We start from the raw sequence: 13026 nt of genomic DNA on the forward strand, positions 1-13026 counted from the left end.
AAAAATCCATATTAAATGTGTTTTTTGAATTTTTTTAAGTTTTAATATTAAAATTTTGTACTTAAACGCTTCTGTATAAATTTTTTTTGTTGCTATCGTTAACCGTTCACGAGAAATTCAAAATAAAAAAAAACTGTTCTATGGCAGACACCTGTAAAATCAGTGCAAAAAATATTTGTTTTACCACAGACAAAATTGTGAGACACACTTTTTTGGCATTCTCTATCATCGTAAGGTTATGTCTGATCCTTATCTCTAGTTCGATGTTTTTATTTCGTGAAATGAGTTTTCCAAATTTGAGCCGTATCTGGCCCAACAGTTTATTTTTATTTTCATTACGTTAGCCGAATCTTTTATTCTAAAAACAATTCATATGTATGTATGTATGTTAGATTTCTAATTATTAAATCTTTCATAATTTAAAAAATGACCAGTGTATCATTAAAGAGATTCCTAAAAACCTTTTAAGCAGTCCCATATCAAAAAGAAAAAAAAAAGAAACCATTGATATTTACTGGAGACTCACAAATAAAAGAGGGCTTAGAGTTTAACCTTGTTTTGATTCCATTTCTATTAAAACTGTTTGAAAATTCAGTATGTATTTAGATTCTATATGAACATTAGGGTGATCAAAAAAAAAAAATTTTTTTAGACATTCAGTCATGCCACCACTTATCTATACATAATATTAACGCTGTAAAATTTTATATCACTATGTAAAAAGCAAGATGGTGCTGATTATAGTTAAATGTTTAGGTTTTGGAAAGAAATACGAAATCTTGTTTATTTTTCAGCTGTCTTTGAAGAGTTACATTTTATTTAAGTATTAATTTTCTATAAAAGTATTTTAAATATATTCTTTTAAAAAATAGCGAGCAATTATTGATAAGGCACCGAGTAGCTCCAAAATGTCAAAAAGAAAATCTCCGTACTATCTCAAAAAAAAAAAAAAAAAAAAAAAATACAAAATTATATCGCCTGTAGACGAAAATCATTTGAAAGTAGCGACCGAAATTTTTTTTTGATGGTTTTTTCTGAACGAACAAAACAACATCAACATACTTCCAGCAATCCAAAAATGAGGCTGAAAATAGTTCATACTAATAGAAAGCAGTGAAAAATATGGCTTTTTAAATAATGTTGATGCCCACTTTATATCCCATTAGCTTTAAACAATAAGATCTCTTTTAAAATATGGAATCTGCTTTAATTCTGTTAAATTGTAATGAACTTCTTTTTACTTTTGTCCAACGGATCTCATCCTAAATCAAAAGCAATTTACGGTAGTAAATACAATCAGAAAACGTGTATGTTGAATGAAAGTTCCCATAAAAAATATTGCTTCAATTTTGTCCAAATCGAGCTTTTCTTTTGTTTTCAAAATGTGAAATCGTTCCAATTTTTGAACATGTTGCTTGGATGTTTTACACTTACGAAAACTAAAATCAACATCTGCCATTTTGAATCAAAGATACTTAAAAGTGCATTTCATTAAGTAAATTGATAACTGTACCTACACTTTACAAAATAAAAAGTTTCAAACCCATCAGAGCTCAAAAATAATTTTTTTTGAGTTTAAACTTTTGTTAACAAAAAGTATAGTAAATGTCAACTTTTTTCACTTAATAATTTTTATTTTGAATTTTAATCCTATTCAAAACAGGTGCCAAAAAGTATAAAATAAAAATAATAAACCCTCTTTACATTTTTGTATGGGTTCCTTTTTTCTATTACTAAAGAAAACAAACAACTTCTTCAAGTTCTGTTACCGACATTCACCTAAGACCCTAAATAAATAGAGTCCTCAACAAGACAAAAGTTTCTGTTTTTTTTTTTTTGTTATGAAATTTAAATAAACTTATTTATAAGCCCATCGAAGTTCTTTTTTAACCAAAAAAAAGACTCACCAAAATTCAAGTCACTTAATAAAATGAAATTTATTCTGAAATATATTCGAACCATCAAAAAAGAAAAAAAAAAAATAACTCAAAGCACAAAATCACCAAAACGACCCAATTTATTTCAAAACCTCTTCCCTTTAAGTTGAGTTGAACACAAACATACCATCATCAGAAGAAGATGGAGAGAATATGATATCAATTTCATCAACATTTCATCACGTATACTTGTATTTATATGCAAAACAACCATAGACCATGAAAATGATATCCCCAAAACTCATACTCCCCCCCATAGCCATATAGCAGATAGGAGCACAAAAATGTATCGCACGTTCCCCTTCTTGTCCGTCGTCATCCTTGCTTATAACAGTGTCGGATGCTTTTATGAGCACTCAATTTTATCGGCCATTCTCTGGGCTAGGATGCTGTTCCGTTGGATGCAGAACAACGCGTATTCGTTTGATTAATTGGACTTCTGTCCATATCTGCAAGCATTGGAACGGCCGGGCCGGCTGGCCGCACGTAAGACCTAATTCCTTGAACAAACTGTCGATATGCCTTTTCAAAATACTCTCGGCTAAAACGTACGATAGAGAGAGAGACAACACTACAAATACAAAATAAATGTTTTTTTTTTTTCTGCACAAAAATAAAAGAGTCCTTGTTCCCATTTACACAAATCCTTCGTTTTGGTTTGATGCCTAGCCAGAGAGAACAACATCATCACCAACAACAACAACATAGCACCCTACAGCTGCTGCATGCCTCATGACCTACATTTTCTTCATCACCATCATCATTATCATCATCGTGTGCCTCAAGTGGTACAGCGAGCGGTGCGGTGGTGCGGCGCTAAGCCCGATCCCCTTCTATATGCGCCACAGGACTCTCCATCGACCACTTTTCAAATTCATTGCAAACATTCAAGTCCTGGAAACGGAAAACTCCGTCAACAATCACAACAAGACTATAAAACGGTACTACGACTATGTGCTTGTACACCGGTTTCGTCCTTTTTTTTTTTATAAATTTATGAGCACAACGGTTAGGTTAGAAATTTAAATTTTCACTCTTGTTCGTTAGAAAATTGAGTTCCTTAAAACAAAAAAAACCCACGTTCTTGTTTTTTGCTTGCTCCCAGAATTCAGTCACCCAATCAATATTAATAAAAAATCAAAGTATACATACCGGCGGGGTTTCGAAGAGCATAACCTCGGTTCCTTTGAGAACTAGAAATCTGGGCTTATAGCTTTGCCACGAGATGTTATTGTTGATGACTCCTTCATTTACCCAACCCATATATTCGATTCGTTCGCCAACAGCAAAATTCCGATTGTATAGCTTCATCTGGAGAAGAGAGAAAAAATAAATGAAAAAAAAAAAACGAAATTACATATTATGAAAAAGGATAAAAAATATGAATATATTAGTCCTCGATGGTATTTTTTTTTACATAAGAAAGGGACACACAAAATATATATAGGATTTTTAAGGATCGTTTTTATTATTACGAGTACGCAGAAAATTTTATATTTTTTTTTTGTTTTAGTAGAAATACATGAGTGGAGTTTTTTTTTTCTTGGTACTTAAAACTAAATTATATTCAATGTGAAGTGGAAAGACAGAAGGGCTGCAAAAAAAAGAACAGGGACAGATCAAACAGACAGAGGAATTCAGGTATCAGAAAAATTCCATACTCCCATACTTAATTCACTCCGAAATTAACCAAACTATTATAAATTTTGAAGATATATGTAGTTTTGAATGAGAAATGGGCTTAAATTTAGCCCAGAAAGGAATTTTAAGTGTTCTAATTTGTGGAATCTGGTTCATAATGAAAATAGTAGCTGTCAGGAAATGTATTAATGTGCACTAGGGTGGACCAAAAAATCTTTTTTTTTTTCATTATTTTGATTTGCTCTACCGAAAACTTGTTTTCTCAACACAAAATAAAGCTTCCCTAATTTTTTCAGAATTTTTCGACGATGTTTAGGGGTTGCGCGCACCCGTTTATTAAAAAAAAATAAGCTCTTTTAGTTTTTAATTTTTTTAAAGCTTAAATAATTTTTTAATCGAAAAGCTGTTCAAGTAAAAAGTATTGAGTATCAATAGATCCACTTACCTCAATTTTTCTTTTTTTGAAAAAAAAATATTTTTGACTGATTCCCAAAAACTAGAAAGAAGTAAGGCATATGAATTTCAGTATTTGATAAAGAATCAATTGTGACAGTTTATTTTATCACCCATTTTTGTGTTGTGTTTCCACAATCTTGACAAAAATAGCATTTAATGTGTTTTTTAAACTTTTTTCCCAATTTTTTACTTTTAAATCGATTATTTCAAAAAAAAAAAATGATTAAAATAACTTTATTTTAAAATAAGAAGTGTACAGTTCTAGCTTTTAAAAAAAGGTATCATTCATAACTGTAAGTATTGCCATTGTTTTTTAATATATTTTTTTAATTATAAGTAATTTTTTAGAAATTTGCAAATATATTTTTTTTTTTGAAAAAAGAAAAATTGAGGTAAGTGGATCTATTGTTACTCAATACTTTTTACTCGAACAGCTTTTCGATTAAAAAATTATTTAAGCTTAAAAAAAATTAAAAACTAAAAGAGCTTATTTTTTTTAATAAAGGGGTGCGCGCAACCCCTAAACATCGTCGAAAAATTCTGAAAAAATTAGCTAAGCTTTATTTTGTGTTGAGAAAACAAGTTTACGGTAGAGCAAATCAAAGTAATGATAGTAATGAAAAATAATTTTTTTGGTCCACCCTAATGTGCACCCTGGCATGAACTTTGAAAAATTATAAATATAATATTTTTTACGTTAACACATTCTATGAAGGAAATGCCACGAAATGAAATGTTTTCAAATCTTCAAATGAATAATTTTAATTCGTGTAGTTAATTTTTCAGATTTTTTTAAATTATTTTTTTTTTTTTTATTTTTATTTTTTTAATTCTTGTGCATTAAAATGTTCTATTAGATTGAGTAAGTCCTAGATGAGAAAGTCGAACATTAAAAAAAAGTTCCAGTCAAATAAGGACTCAAACTCGAAATGAGAACGAATAGACTAAACTGTTGTATTTTTACTTGCGATATAGGTATATATGTATATCAAGTTATGCATTCGTACAAAAAAAAAAGTTGAAATAACATTTTTCCATGACATTACGATGGTAGACAATGCCAAAAAAGTGGGTCCCGGAAGTCCGTCTGTCTGTCTGTCTGTCTGTCAGTCTGTCTGTCAGTCTGTTTGTCTGTCTGTATAAGGAGCTACAGCCTAAACGGATGGACCGATTAATGTCAAACTCGGTATGCAGCGTTATTTGGCGACTCTCCAGAGGGGTTTTTGGAATTAATTTTTTTGGACCAAAAATAACGGTGCTTGTCATATACCGATTTTAGTAAAATTGAAATATCTCAAAAACGGCTCCAACGATTTTGTTTAAAAAATGTTAGTTTTAAGCTAAGGTCTATCTTTTAATGAAAATTTTTTTTTTGGAAAATCATTATTAACGGTACCTGCCATAGAACCGTTTTTTTCAAATCCGATTATCTCCGAAACTGCTTATTTGATTTCAAAGAAACTTTTTGTGAGGAAGCATTTATAGAATTTAAATATAAACCAAAAAACAAATTTCCAAAAAAATAATTTTTTTTTTTGAAAAATCAAATTTTCGAAAACGGGACATTGAATTTTTTTGAAATTTTGTTTTTAGATGTTGATTAGTGATTTCTACAAAATGGCATACCAATTTTATTTTAAAACATTTTTTACAAAAAATTATTTATAAAAATTAAGTTTTTTTTTGGAGGGCAATTTGATTTGAGATTTTATTTTATTTTTTTAAAAAACGAATTTTATTTTTTTTTTTTCCAAAATTCTATATAAAAAGTCTTAAAAGTTTAAGCAACTTTAACTCTAAGAGCAAGTTCGTGCGACCCAGTCGTGAATTTTATTTCTTAATCCATTGTACGCCTTAAAAAGTTCAGCAGAAAAACCTGGTTTATCAGCAAAAATCATGTCAACCAAAATCCTACCTTACATAATGTGTCTCAAACATAAAATGCAAATCAATTTTAAAATGCATTTCCCATCCCCGATTCATCTGTGCAAAGGTCTACGAGTTTAGAGCTAGCAAATACTCAAAAAGCCAGATTCTATCTCACCATTTTTGTCTTAAAAATACGTTTTGTGGCCCAGTAAAAGGCCAAAAATTTTATAACGATTTCATTACTTCCATCGAGGGTTTATTTTATCACGACTTTCTTACTAGGTATTGTGAAAAATATATTTTTTAATCTTGTTTGTTTATTTTTTCTTCAATTTTTTTTTTTGTTCTGTATTCAGGGCCCTAAAACCTATCCAAAGATTCCTAAAGTTATAGCTATTTTGCTACTAAAATTATCTGGCCCTGGAATATATCCAAGTTGCAAGAAACCAATTGCAAAATATGTCGATATCGAAGAGAGTTCAATGAATTTAAAATTGTATATAATTTACGTTTCAATAACGGAATAGATTCACGCGCTGCTGCATTCAGTAGATGTGTTTCAAATAGTTTCAATTAATTGCAATTGCAAAAAGCACTTGAAATTGCATATATAAAATACAATTCCCGAATCATCTAAAACAAAGAGAGGACTGACTATAGTGGTTTATGTATGAATAACAATTTTCCATCAAATAAATACTGCAGTGAAAAGTTAGTCAAACTGGAAGTTGCGGATTTTATAACGTATATTGTTCCACTAGAATAGGTAGGAGGCGAGTACGAAAAACTTCCGGAAGTTTTTTGCGGATAAAATTTCTGAATATAATTATTATTTCAGGAACTTAAGCCAAAACAAATTTAAAATTTATTTACAAGCCAACCAACATTATAAACGTTTTTTGAAAATGCATCACAATTTGTGTTTAAAAACTATCCTCTTTCATACCGGAAGGATATAGAAATATCCATTATTTTACTAACAATTATTTTTTTTTCTGTCTGTGGGGGTTTCAAATTAATAAAGAGCGTTATGTTTACCTACATAAACTTTTGATGTTTTATGCAAGAGTGAGTTTTTGGTGTTTTTGGTGTTTTTGTGTATAGTTTTGCTTTATTTTACACATAAATTCGTTTATGAAAAATATTTGTACAAGCTAACCAAAACAAATTATGGTGCGGAAATAACTATTTGAAACAATTTAATGAGAAAGGCTAATAACTTCTATGAATTCAAAGGTAGATAGTTTAAAAAACTGTGAAGTTAATTATAATTATTTATTTATAATAAAGGAGAATTAAGAATCTATAAAATGTACAAAATTATCTTGAGTGAAAGGGTGTTTTTTTTAAGAAATGATACAATTCGGAATAAGTACAAAAACTGTGCAAAAAATGTTACATCAATGAAAATTGGTAAAAATGTTTCATTTATAACAGAAACCAAGAACCCAAACTGTCTATACAAATTTTTTAGGTTAAAGGGTGTTTTTTTGGGAAATAGGGAAATCTGCGATAAGTCCGATAGAATCAATGGTATAAAAGGTACTCTTACGAAATTCATTACATATGTTCTCTTTCCCATGGGTATTACAAATAAAAGAAATCTATACATTTTTACTTGCGATATAGGTACTATACATATATCAAGTTATGCATTCGTACAAAAAAAAAGTTGAGATAACATTTTTCCATGACATTACGATGATAGAAAATGCCAAAAAAGTGGGTCCCGGAAGTCCGTCTGTCCGTCTGTCTGTATAATTAACTAGAGCCTAAACGGATGGACCGATTGACTCCAAACTTGATATGTAGTAGTTTTTGGAGACTCTCCAGAGGGGTTTTTGGAATTAATTTTTTCGGACCAAAAATAACGGTACCTGTCATACAAAAATTTCGGAAAAGTTTAATTTCACGAAAACGGCTCCAACGATTTTGTTAAAAAAATTCAAATGTTAGTTTTTAAACAATGTCTATATTTTGAAGAAAAAATTTTTTTTTGAAAATCGTTATTAACGGTACCTGCCATAGGACCGCTTTTTTCAAATCGGATTTTCTACAAAACCACTTATTGTATTTCAACGAAATTTTTTATACAAAAGCATTTATATAATTTAAATATAAGCCAAAAATAAAATTTTGAAAAAAATAATTTTTGGATTTTTAAAAAAATTTTGAAAATTTTTTTTTGAAAAATCAAATTTTCGAAAACGGGACATTGAATTTTTTTGAAATTTTGTTTTTAGATGTTGATTAGTTATTTCTACAAAATGGCATACCAGTTTTATTTTTAAACTTTTTTTTCAAAAAATTATTTATAAAAAATTAGTTTTTTAAAAAACGGCTCTAACGATTTTGAAATTTTTTTTTTCTAAAAATGCACCTTAATATATCAGGTAAAACTGCGTACTTGTTTTGTGAGGCGATTTGATTTCAGATATTGTTTTATTTTTTGTTTTGTTTTTTATACCTACATTTCCCAAGTTGCTATATAAAAAGTCTTAAAAACTTAAGCAACTTGAACTCTAAGAGCAAGTTCGTGCGACCCAGTCGTGCATTTTATTTTAAATTAAATTTGTCAAAAATCAAAAAATTAACTTTTTTTCAAAAAAAATTAAAATAGGTAAAAAACATAAAGTAATTTTTAACCAGGTTTTGTTAAAATCCAACCAAAATCCAAAAATTGTAAAAGATAAAAATAAAAACTAAAAAATCATATTTTTGCAATTTTCTCAATATTTTTTGAGGTTATATAAAAAAATGGTTTGAATAAAAGTTGTACACATTTTTAGTATATATCTGCATATGACTTTTATCTTTTAATTTGAGAGAAATCGTAAAAAACACGTTTTTTGACACCCACCCCACTTTTTCGCCGACCCACCCACCCACTTTATGCTAAATTTTCCCATCACCCTTATGCTGATAATAATTTTTTAACTTTTGTCCTCTGAAAACCGGATTGGCACTGGTCTATGAAGGGCAAAATTAGATGAGGAAAAAAAATTTTCGATAAATAAAACAAAAAACAATTAAAAATAATAAAGAAAAACTAATAAGCTAAAAGGAAATAGTAGAAAGGTCTTACAACAAAAGTATTAAGTGATAATGTAATACCTATTATATAAGGGATAAAAAAGAGGCTTTTTATATTAAGCCCACTTTTAATTTGAAAATCGCTGACCGAATGTATCATTATTAATGGGATTTTCCCAATTTATTTCTCTTTAAAATATTTTTAAATGTACAACCCTGTTCTTAACTATTATTTTATCAGTCCAGTTAAAATCTATTGGGAATATCTCTAAAAATTTATCCTAGATACAAAGCGTTCAAATGGAAAATTCAAAAATCCCTTCTTATCTTATAATAACATCCACAAATACCACAATATCTAGTTTGCAAACTTGCATCCTTTTCCTTTTTGGTTTTTTTTTTTTTTGGGGATAGATCCTTGTAAATATTGTCGAACATTTATCTAAAGCTGCATAAAGAGGTCCACACACAAGTACCACAAAAAAAAAAAATTCTAAAAAAAAAACTACTTAAAAAAATGAAAATTAAACTTCTTTCCAAAGCTATGTAATGTATGTATTTCTCTCTCCTTGACTGTTACTTTGGCATAAGCATGTTTTAAAAGTTAAATTTTCTTTTGTACTAGAATAAATCTTCTCTCTTGAGCAGCTGTACAATCAGGAGATATATAATTCCGAAAAAGTCCTCTGATTGATGGTCTCTCTTTTCTGTGTGGAAAATGCTTACAAGAAAATTTACGTCCTATATCCAGAAAAACATTATTTTACCCTCTCTCTCTTTTTTTCCTCCTCAATTATTATCCGAACGAGAACAGTCAGTATGCAATCCTTTCACATCCATATGCATAAGTATATTTACACATATAGCCACCACCGGAAGCATTTGTCCCCCACAAAACAACCGGAAGGAGGTGAATTCTCCCTTCCGTATTTGCATCACACAAAAACCCAATGACAATTCCCTCCTCTCTACTCTCTTTATCTCTCTTTTTCTGACTCTGTATTTTGCGTCCGGGATTAAAATCCTTCCTTTCTGAGCAATTTCCACGAAAATCTACTCGGACTTTCATTGGACCATGGAATTTGTTAGCTTTCGAATGTTTGTTTGACCAAAACCCATAATCCTTTTTTTGGGAAACCGGGATTACTTCCCTATAGGAACAATCAACATGGAATTTTTTGAGTTTTATTTTTTTTTTCATTCGATAGTTTTAAATCATTCATTCATTTAGTTACTATTTTCATTCGAATAGTTTTTTCATTCGATAGTTTTTTATTCGATAGTTTTTTCATTCGAATATTTTTTTTTATTCGATAGTTTTTTCATTCGAATAGTTTTTTTATACGATAGTTTTCTTTTCTAATTCGAATAGTTTTCTTAAACTATTGATAGTTGTGAAATATTCATTCATTCGATAGTTTTTAATCATGCATTCATTCATTCAATCATTCATTCATTCATTCATTCATTCATTCATTCATTCATTCATTCATTCATTCATTCATTCATTCATTCATTCATTCATTCATTCATTCATTCATTCATTCATTCATTCATTCATTCATTCATTCATTCATTCATTCATTCATTCATTCATTCATTCATTCATTCATTCATTCATTCATTCATTCATTCATTCATTCATTCATTCATTCATTCATTCATTCATTCATTCATTCATTCATTCATTCATTCATTCATTCATTCATTCATTCATTCATTCATTCATTCATTCATTCATTCATTCATTCATTCATTCATTCATTCATTCATTCATTCATTCATTCATTCATTCATTCATTCATTCATTCATTCATTCATTCATTCATTCATTCATTCATTCATTCATTCATTCATTCATTCATTCATTCATTCATTCATTCATTCATTCATTCATTCATTCATTCATTCATTCATTCATTCATTCATTCATTCATTCATTCATTCATTCATTCATTCATTCATTCATTCATTAATTCATTCATTCATTCATTCATTCATTCATTCATTCATTCATTCATTCATTCATTCATTCATTCATTCATTCATTCATTCATTCATTCATTCATTCATTCATTCATTCATTCATTCATTCATTCATTCATTCATTCATTCATTCATTCATTCATTCATTCATTCATTCATTCATTCATTCATTCATTCATTCATTCAATTAGTTACTATTTTCATTCGATAGTTTTCTCATTAGAATACTTTTCATAAACAATAGTTCTTTCATTCGAATAGTTTTTTTATTCGATAGTTTTTATCCGATAGTTTATTATATAGTTTATTCGATAGTTTATTCGATAGTTTGTATTCGATAGTTTTATTCCATAGTTTTTATTCGAATGAATAAATGAATGAATAAATGAACTATTCGATAGTTCAAATCATTCGATAGTTCCCATCACTAGTCTTCATGAAGATAGAAGGATCTATTTTCTATTTAAATGTAACTCTGTACTCGTCTGTGAAGTGAGGTAGACATTTTTAGAAGGTTTTTCGGGGAAAAAGACCTACCTGGCTTTTGCATCAATCAATTTAGGGATCTCTCTATCTTACCTGTAAATGTGTTAATCCAACTACATTGTCTGTTATTAGTTTGAGCCATTGACTGAGAATCGCCAGATCATCACAGTGAATGATTCCCGTTGAAACTCCATTGAGGCCACGTACTTCAAAGGCATTAGGTCGCAGCTTGTCTGTGCCGTAGATGTATCGAGTCACGTAGGCCATCATCAAGGGAACTGTTTTCGTTGTTGTTTTTGTGTTGTTTCGAGTTGCATTGATGTCCAGGAAAAACACACAGGACGACGAACCGGAAAATAGAGAGAGAACGAACGAAAAATGTATATAAAGTTAAAGTGAAATTAGTTGTTCATTGCAGGTTTTTAGCTAGAAGGGTAATTTGTAGTAATTGGAGGCTTTTTGGTTTTTGTTGTTTCCCCCCTCAGTTTCCCATGGGAGGGAGGGTTTCTATTTCCCACACCAACATTATAATCCAATTATCCCAGATGTGCAGTTTGCCAAAAATATTTCTGCCAGAATACCTACCTAATGCCAACATGAACACAAAATTAAGTGCATGCCTGGAAAAGTTAGCGAGGGTGTGTGCCTGTACATTCAAGGGTCTATAATACATAGAATGGAATGCAATGGAACGTTTAAGTTTAATTAGGAGAGGTGCAGAGTGTTTTAGTTTATTAAGACCACACAAATGTGTGTATGTGTAAGTGTGTGTTTGTTTATTGCTTTGTATTTGTCTGAGTCTATATAACCCATTGAAGTTTTTTGTTTACCGAGTGCAAACATTTGAGACAAGGACATGACATTTAATAGGAAAGTATCCAGACCTTCTTGAGACATGATAACTTGTTTGAGAGGGTTTTGTGGAATAGTTCAAGTAGTTTAAAATGCTTTATTTGTATTGAAGTTGCTGATTTTAAACCGAAGCACTGTGGGCTAGAACGCTTTTATAGCTGGAATTAATTATAGAAATTCTCGAAATAATCTAAAGTTGCAGTTAAAGCCATTAAGATGATGTCGAATGATATAATAATGATAATTTTATGGTACAACAGACACTAAAGATAAGACCAACAACAAAAATAAACGAAATATTATGTTAAATAAGGTTTTCCAATTTACAACAGATATTATTGGTATAAAAAACAAAAAAATGAGTTTTTTGAAGTTTGAACGCATCAAACTTGAAAATGGTGTCATTGAACGGTTACAAAAGTTGTTTTTACTAAATAGGGAAGGTAAAATGTTATCGCAAATAAAAAAACCGTTATTTGAAAACATTCAACACGTTTTTTTTTCATCGTAAGTGGTTTTTTTGAACATTTTTCTCACTATACTTTCAGAGTTACAGCGAAAAAAGTTTGCTCTTGTAGGACATAGTTTTATAAAAAACATAATACCATATAGGCTAGCTACTTTTTAAAATTATTTCTAGAGTGTGCCTACGCGTGCCTTTTTTTTAAAGCTTAGGAACATTCGTTTTATATGAAATCGGTGCTAGTAACATACTTTACCTTAAAATTTATAAACAAAAGTTCAATATAATTACAATTTAATAGCA

At 29.5% G+C, this 13026-nt stretch overlaps 1 protein-coding gene across 1 annotated transcript in view; it reads right to left on the bottom strand.

Annotated features, from left to right (window-relative positions):
• Positions 1-13026, bottom strand: part of LOC129905899 (gamma-1-syntrophin) — a 183236-nt gene that overhangs the window by 31045 nt on the left and 139165 nt on the right. Inside the window, exons 7-8 of the mRNA XM_055981523.1 lie at positions 11502-11686; positions 3090-3248 (exon numbers count right to left, since the gene is read on the bottom strand). Coding sequence (XP_055837498.1) covers positions 3090-3248; positions 11502-11686 — 344 coding nt within the window. The remainder of the gene's footprint in view (positions 1-3089; positions 3249-11501; positions 11687-13026) is intronic.

The sequence above is a fragment of the Episyrphus balteatus genome, chromosome 1, assembly GCF_945859705.1.
Source record: "Episyrphus balteatus chromosome 1, idEpiBalt1.1, whole genome shotgun sequence".
NCBI classification, from domain to species: domain Eukaryota; kingdom Metazoa; phylum Arthropoda; class Insecta; order Diptera; family Syrphidae; genus Episyrphus; species Episyrphus balteatus.